At 36.0% G+C, this 8,910-nt stretch overlaps 1 protein-coding gene across 1 annotated transcript; it reads right to left on the bottom strand.

Moving 5' to 3' along the window:
* Positions 1-5,880: 5,880 nt before the first annotated feature.
* Positions 5,881-7,483, bottom strand: LOC131968971 (RING finger protein 208-like). Its single transcript, XM_059330066.1, has 3 exons — positions 7,404-7,483; positions 6,929-7,300; positions 5,881-6,509 (listed from the first exon to the last, which is right to left on the bottom strand). The coding sequence occupies exons 2-3, from the start codon at positions 7,249-7,251 to the stop codon at positions 6,437-6,439; spliced, it is 396 nt and encodes a 131-aa protein (XP_059186049.1). The 5' UTR covers positions 7,252-7,300; positions 7,404-7,483; the 3' UTR covers positions 5,881-6,436.
* Positions 7,484-8,910: the final 1,427 nt, after the last annotated feature.

Below are 8,910 nucleotides of genomic sequence, written 5' to 3'. Positions count from 1 at the left end.
GTCCCTCAGAGTTACTAAGCATTTTCTGTCTTACCTGTGGCAGCTCACAGGGTTAATGAGTTTAACTTTGACAGTGTGGTGATAAGTGGCGGAAGAAATATTCAGAGCCTTTACTTAAGTCGGAGTACTAAAATGACACTGTAAAATGAATCCAGTACAAGTAAAAGTCCTGCATTCAAAACTTGAGTAAAAGTACAATAGTATCAGCATCTAAATGTACTTAAAGTATCAAAAATAAAAGTACTCAATATGCACAATGGCCCACTCAGATTGTTATATGTATTCCATTTTTTTATTATTATTGATGCATTAATGTAAGCAGTGTTTTAATTTTGTAAAGATATGGCTCCTTTTTTTTTTTTTTGAACTTCTTTTTATTTCCTTTTTTCCAGGTGCAGTCATACATTCACAAATTCAAAGAAACAGCACAGGTGTACATGGGGTAGAGGTCGTCCATGGAGTTTGGCATCCCAACAATATCCAGACAGAGTCCGTATTTAAAAGTGGGCAGTGGTGCTCATTAAGCGATAAAATTACTATACAGTGTACAAACATTCATTATTCATATTTGAATGGCGAGGGAGGAAAAAATAAAATAGTTAAAGAATAATAAATAAATCAAACAAAAGCAAAACACACACATATAGAACACATCAATCAGATCAAAAGTCATATCAGTTAACAAAATGTGAAGTAATTGGGGACCATTTAGTCAGGAATACATCAGTTTCAAGTGTAACCTTGCGGTTATATTTTCCATATAGTAAACATCCTTAACTTTCTCTCTCCATTGTGCTACTGTGGGGGGCTGCGGTCTCAGCCAGGATATTGTAATCATCTTCTTAGCAATTAGAAGAAGGATTCTCAGCAATACCCTCTGATTATTGTTATCTAGATCTTCTGGCAATATTCCTAACACAAAACAGGATGGTTCTAAGGGAAGATCTACATTTAAACACTTTTTAATTTCATTTTGTATGTTTAGCCAATATCTTAACAATTTTGGGCGATATGGCTCCTTTTAACCACTAATAACACTGTTATGAGGTTTACGTAAAAAAAAAAAAGTCCTATCAATTTAAATGTATCATGTTTTTTTTTATGTTAAATCTTGACCTGAAAAGTAACCAAAGCTGGTAGCTAAATGTAGTGGACTAAAAGTACAATATTTGCCTCTAGCATGTAGTGGAGTAGGAGTACAAAGTTGCATAAAGTGGAAATACTCAAGTAAAGTACAAGTACCTCAAGTTTCGTACAGTACTTGAGTAAATGTACTTAGTTACATTCCACCACTAGTAGTGATCCTTCTGGGCATTCACTTCACATTTTAAACACTCAAGTGAGTCTTTTCACTTTGAACTAAAGTTCGTTTATTGGTCTTTTGGTTGCTGAAAGCTGGATCTCAAGTAACTTGAAGGCTTTTGGCATGTTATACATGAAAATGTGAAATAAATAAATTGCCTGTGAATATATAGCACATATGAACCTCAGTTTATATAAATGCAGGATTTATCTAAGGGTGTATTAATGATTGTTGGAAATATTTGGGATGATCTAAGTACGCAAAATTTAGAATATTGGTGTAGTAAGTGTGACCCACTATCTCAGATATTACATAGTTAACAAACTAGATCAGCAGGAATTCACTTTTAAACATATATTTATGGCAGTCTTAACCCTCTATGGTAAGCATCATGATGCCAGTTAGGAAATAAATGTTGTTGTTTTTGTCTCAAAATAGACTAAATAAACATAATCTGAAGAAATTATTTTTTTGTTGTTTGTTGTTTGTGTAGTTTTTGGGGTTAATTGCCCGTAGGCAACATTGTACCATAATATGCACAAGTGAAAAAGAAAAGTTTTTTAAATTTTTATTTACATTTTAACATCATTTATTTAATAAACATATATAAACGATTCAGTAGCTTCAACAGGGTACAATACATAACATTTTACATTATAAAAGGAACTTTTTAAACCTGTTTCTTGTCTGATGATGCCTGAAGGCATTGAACCAACCACCCATTGAAATGATTGTCTTGAACAGTCTAAGTGTATGAAACTATCAAAAATGAAGGTTTTGAAAAAGAATTTTTTTCCCCAGATGGAATAGGGCCAGAAAATGACATTTTGAGTGTTTTTTTTGTGGCGCAAAATGGCAAAGCTGTTTCCTTTGGAAAAGTCTGCAAAATACGGTTTCAATAAGGCCTCCTGGAGGTCATGCAGGCCCTCTTTTTTAAAGTATTGCGTTACTCAAAAACATGGATTGTAGAAATTTAACAGGCCAAAAATGGGTATGTTGCCTTAGGGCAACACCGTACCATAGAGGGTTAACCTGTGTAGCCACAGTCTGCTGTTGGGAAATGGTAAAGGAAGTACCAGGTACCTTTCCTGCTGCTGCATTAAATTACGTTACCGTAAACTTCAACAGGGTGAACAATTATTAATGCTACATAAGTATGTAGCATGCATGCATCCATATCAGAATTCTGTTACAAGGTTATAAGCAGCTAATTTAATCACTAAACTTCATGCATTGACTAAGGAAAACATTATTTACGGACTGCAGCCTAAAGGGTAGATAAGGAAATGATGCCAGATGTGTAGACTGTATTTGCAATAATTAATTGGAATATTTAAGAAAAAAAGTAAGAGTCTAGTTTCTTGTTGAAGGAAACATTCAGAATGTCACTGTTAGAAATTAGAATTTATCTTGTAAGGTATTCTGAAATTCGCACATTTCTTTTCATAATTTATTCAACATATTTATGGTTGAAAATAGACTATAGAAAGATGGACTAATTATCTGATGTTAGGAAACCTTAAAGGTTCTCTATGTTATAGATGTTAATGGTTGTTTAAGTTGATTTTTTTAAACATGTCTTGCCAAAAAATATTGTATTTTATGTTTGTTTATTTATTCTTGTGAAGCAGTTGTGGGACACATTTTAAAGTAATAAATAAAACAACAAGATAATCAATAATTATGGCTTTATTTATGTTAAATAAATAGATCTAGAGTCAGAGAGGTGGGAAAGGAAGGATAAGATATTAAATGCTTAACTAATCATTATCAACAGGTTGGAGGTTTTAGAGCCTACTTAACTCATGTTGAGACAGGTAATTCTTTGCCAACTGAGTACAGCATAGAAATCCTATATTTTGTTGTTTTAGGTAGTCAAACTATGCACTACATGTTGCAATCATATTTGTGTTTTTTGTGTGTCCCTTAGAGCTCTATGCTGCTCTTATTTTTCCCTCACTCATTGCCCTTTTCTCTGCTGTTTTATTAGTGGTTTCAACTCAGTGCTGAGTTCAGTAGAATCGTCACCAAAGACCTGCTGGAGTCATTCCTGGATGGACTTGATGCCTTGGTGCAAGGTGTTCTACAGATGTACGGAGAAGCTGCTGCATCAGGCAGGAGGTTGCGCCTGAGCAGTGTTCTCAGTTGTCTTCAAAAGGAGATATGTACTGCACAGAAATAATTTCTTGTTAATGTACTAAAATTAGTATTCTGGCTTGGGTATCTTATTCACAAACTCTTGTCTTGTTCTTGTAGGACAAGAACCAAAACAAAAGAACAGCTGTCCTACTTGGTCTTCCATGCTACCTTGCAGAAGATTCCTCTGACATAATCAGGATGTGTGATGTAAGACACCGTATTTACACATTTTATATTACATTGTTTTGTTTTAACATTTTTTATTTTCGTAAGGGGTCATTTTTTACAAAGAAAATAGTAAATGAGTGAAAAATTTATGAAATGTGCCCTTAATTTAAATTGAAAATGTAATGAAACCTAGAATGCAGTAACTTAACCAATATGTAATAAAATATCCAGACTCATATTATAGATTGTTTTTAAATAATGTAATGTTAACTTATCACATTAGGCTACTTTTTAAAATAGCTTAGTATGTAGTATAGTATATCAGAGAAGGGTTTGCTGGGATGATAAAGTAGTAGGCTACATCCTAGATTTATTATTTTTGACCACATGTTATATGCTAGTTCAGAGGTGTGTCCCGGAGTTTCTGTCCATGTGCATCTAGCTGTATGATGCATAGTCTATTATAATCATTCTTTCATTTCAAATGCAATGTATATAACATTGAATTCTTATTCATACTTAAAATCAGAATATACTACATTTTTGAGAAATAGAGAACATTCAGTACATTTTCTCTCAGTTTAGCTCCTCCTAGTGGCCAAAATTACTGTTTTGTTTTATTATTTGGGCTTAACAATGATCATTCAGAAAGGCAATGACAACACTCACTCAATTAATGTCAAAGACATCTGTAGCCTTTCTCTATTAGCCTAGCAGTGATGTTTAAGTCAGTCAGTTAAGATGTGTGTTTTTGTCTTTCAGGCTCATGGTGAAACCCTTGACGTGCTAATGAGCGGGATGCAAGTTGGACTGTTGATTGGACACGAAGGCCCTCTGCATGATGCATTTCCCTTGGATGTTTTCAACGTGGCTCTGGTAGTAGAGGAGAAGATCATCATACATGACCTCCGAGATGTGCCCACAGGCTTTGCCATGTTACTGGATGCAATCTACTGCCTAAACCTCAAGTACCCACGTAATATGAAGTATTCTTTTGAGTTCCTTCAGAGGGTTGTCATGAAAATTAAACCGGACCAATGTTCAGCCAGAATCCATGGACTCAGAAATAAACTGCTTAGATATCGCATGTAAACAAAGAAATGCACTTGTCAAGCAACTACTAGGAGGCAGCAGTTATTTGGGAAGCTTGCCTTGTCAGACTTGACATACCTGTGACACATTTGTCACGCATACCTGACTTATGCTTGACAAATGTGTCACTTGTGAAGTTGAAAAATCTGAAATCGTTGAAAAATCTAAAATAGTTTAAATGTGCAAAACATTTTGAGGTATAATGAAAACAAACTTTTGTTTCAAATTGTGGTTAAAGAATCTTTTAGACGTGGATGTTGATGTTTTGTAAAGCTCTGCGTATACCAGATTTTTCCTCTGTACAACTTCGCCATACTTATTCTCTCATTCACAGTTTTAAAATGTTGTCAACCTAAGTGAGGTCTGTTTTGATGCCAAGACATGTTTAAGATGTATCAATGTTCCACATTGTTCATATTCATGTCGAGATTTTATGATTATTTGTTTACTATCTCACATTCCTCATTGTTCAACCCCACCTCACCTTCTTTCTTTCTACGAGTCCACCCTCTCTCGCTGTCCTGTCTTTCTGCAAGTCCACCCTCTGTCTGTCTGTCCTGTCTGTCTGTCTGTCTGTCTGTCTGTCTGTCCTGTCTGTCTGTCTGTCTGTCTGTCTGTCTGTCCTGTCTTTCTGCAAGTCCACCCTCTGTCTGTCTGTCCTGTCTGTCTGTCTGTCTGTCTGTCTGTCCTGTCTGTCTGTCTGTCTGTCTGTCTGTCTGTCTGTCTGTCTGTCTGTCTGTCTGTCTGTCTGTCCTGTCTGTCTGCAAGTCCACCCTCTGTACATTACAGAGACATACATTGGGTTTGGCATGTTAAAACCTTTAACTTCTGTTAAAGTTTATACAAATGTATTTATAAAATAAATGTTCTTGGAAAAATGCAAGAATTCAGTGTGAAGCTCTGTCATTTACCATGCAAGTTGAAACAAATTTAGAATTTTAATCCTTAACTTTAAATGGGGGTCATTTAAAAAAAAAAAAAGTTGTTTTAACTCACAGTAACAAGTTTAAACAAGATGTGATTAAAAGTTTTCATGTATCAATGATGTATAATTATATTTTGTTTCAACTAATGGTATCAAGTTAAGATTACAAGTGATTAAAAGTTAAGTCAACTTTGACAACTTAAGAAAAAACATTGTGACAACTAGAGCAGTAGTATAATCAACCTTTTGAACTTTATTTTCAGAGTTGAAACAAAGGTAATCTTAAGTTAACTTGCAGTTTTAAGGCAGCAGGTCAACCTTCATTTGCAAGTTGACCTGAAATGTCTTACAGTGTGTAAATACAAATAAATATAAACAACTGAAGAACAACTTAGAATACATAAAGAATATGCAGCAAAACTCAAAATCCCTTATTGCATTGTGTCCTTAAAACAAAAATGAGCATTTCATACTTAAAATATATTTTCAGACGGTCATTAAGATCACCTTTAGAAAACAAATTAGGACTGATCGAAAGTGTAATATTTCACAGTTACTCGTATTAACATATGTACACAGATTTCATTACAAATTCACAGTTTAAAACTTGTTGACTTACAACCCTTAAAACTAAGTAGAAAGGCATAGGAAAAGTCACACAAAGCCGTTCAGGTCCTTTGCAGGTCCATTACAACTGGGGTGCTTCCAAATTAGTGCAGTTCTGCGCTATAATGCACATTTATCAAGTCTGTCTGGTGATGAGGCTGCAGATTTCTTCTGCTGTTCAGCTGTCAGTAAGCGTCCGTTTCTCACTGTTCATGCAGAACACAGCTGAATACTTTTTGGAGAACGGAAGTCAAACCAGAGTGCCTTGAAACAGGACTAAAGGGGGGCAGAGAGAAAGACATATGTTAAGATATGAAGCTTGCATAAAAGAACACAACAGCCATAAATTGCTCTTATTTAAGTCCTAGGGCTGACATGGATCTGTATCGATATATCAATTCAATGATCAAAAATTCAATATCATCAATGCAAAGTGACAATATCTACATAGCTTTAAGATGCACCTTTATTTTGAAATTCACACTTTATATTTATAATTTTTTCATTTAAATGTCAGAAAAGGCGTCTAATCATATTTAATTTGCTGTTTGTGTGTTGATTCAAATTAATATGACTTTGTATCATATTGCAAATATTGTATAATTGTCCAAATAATCGATAAAATAGCCTATCGTATCATGATGATGTAATTTACACCCCTAGTAAGTATTAGGAAAAAACTGAGGGTCACTCACAGTGTTGACTGGATGAGTTTGCTCTTTGTGTCGTTTATATCCTCCCGGATTTGTCGGTTTCTCGCCTGCTCCTCCTCCACAATCTGGTCCCAGATCTCCGTGTTGACCCACAGGGATCCGGATAAGGTGAGGCTGGCTCGGGTGCAGGTGACCCAGCGGCACATGGGGCAAGACACGCTGCGGATGAACCCTTCCTGCTTGCACAGTTTCTCCAGGCAGGGGGCGCAGAAGGTGTGTCCGCAGTGCAGGACCCGCGGGACCCGGTCGCTACGGGAGTACTCGTAGCAGCACACACAGCACTCGAGCTCTTCGTTGATAAACATGATGGATGAGTGGTGGAGAGGGTGAAGCTGAGACTGGAAGCTGTTTGTTCTGCAAAGAACCAGAAAAAAAGAAGGATTTAACATCAAAGCGTTGCACTATTATGCACTACAATAGAAAAGCATCTAGCAGCCTTTTTTAGATCTATACTTACTGTCAGGACTGAGAGGGTAGACTTCTCTACTGACGGTTAAGTCTCTGCTGGAGTGACTCTCTGCTCTCTCTCTGCTCGGGCTGAGCGCTTTTAAATCATACAGGACAGGTATTGTTACACGCCCATTACAGATTTCCAAGGAAGCCATCAGGTAAACACGGTTCAGAGGAACCACATGACATTCAGGTAAAGTGGAAACACGCGATCAAGACTTGCACAACCCGTTTTGCTTTGTATTGTTATCTATCTTTGACCTGATTATAGTTCAGTTTATTTATCTCTCTATAGCATGAATTAGGATACATTCCTTCTAATGGCCAGTGGTGGAATTATATCATCCAGATTATACGGTGGAGATGCAAAACGTCTGAAATGACATCTAAATAATAACATCAATTAACTTCCATATTTGCATATAGTTATTACGGCAACATTATATATATGAATATACCTGTATTTACCTTCTCCATTTAAACACCTGTCTCAACCCTTTCATGCATAGAGGTCACTACAGTGTACAGCTGTTAAAAAGTGCTTTTTCTCTATATATGCCTGTAATTTTGGGCACTGCTGCATATAGTCCACACTAGTGGAAGCTAATGCATCATCCCATACAAAAAATCCTATTGGCTGATCATTGCAAAGGGATAAAGTAGTCAGTGAAACCAAGGTGGCCGACAGACAGGGAGAAAGACCAAACACCTCGGCTATTTCGGTGTCTAGCTTCAATAAAAAGATACCACTGCAGGTAAAAAAAATATAATTACATCAAGTAACATCTAAGGTGACATATTATGTAAAGATTTTCCAAGTTTTGATTTTATATTTGGAGGAAATACGGATTAATCGTCTGTCCACTCAATTGTACATCATGCATCACTAGCTATGTTTCAACTTCAATGCAATGTCAATTACTAACAATGTTGTTCTTGAAAATAATTCATATCCTATAATGTTTTGACTGTGGTCAACTTCTTTATGTTTTTTATCATGTAATTTGAGATTTTTTTTATATATCCTTATATTTTGTAGAGCTCAAAAGTAGTAGTAGAGCTCGTGCTCTCATCAATGCAGGATCCATGAAGATACACACCAGAGGCAGGCCTAGTGCCACTCCACCACTGGCAAAATAGAGAGCAGTGTCTAAGGCCCCCCTTAGATCTGGTTTGCCCCCAGAAACCACTGGCCCCAGCTCAAGGAAGCAAAAAATGCCAGTAGATGCCTAGATGCTGCATGCACACGAAGAACCAAGTAGATCTGTGTGCAGTGTCTTGCAGCTTTGTGCCCCGGATGCTTTGGCAACTATCATAGAAAATAGTCTCTCAAAAATGAGCAACAAGTATGATTTAACAGGAAATATGATACATGCTATAAGACACTATGAGAGGATATGCTCAGTTCAGAGACTTAACAAGAATACAGTATGACATCCCTAAAGATAAATAAAAACGCCTAGTGAAAAAAATAAGTTTTATGTTTATGTTAACTTTTATATTTATCAATAAAG

The sequence above is a fragment of the Centropristis striata genome, chromosome 3, assembly GCF_030273125.1.
Source record: "Centropristis striata isolate RG_2023a ecotype Rhode Island chromosome 3, C.striata_1.0, whole genome shotgun sequence".
Taxonomy (NCBI): domain Eukaryota; kingdom Metazoa; phylum Chordata; class Actinopteri; order Perciformes; family Serranidae; genus Centropristis; species Centropristis striata.
The sequence above is the reverse complement of the archived record's forward strand: the minus strand, read 5'-3'. Positions and strand labels throughout refer to the sequence as shown.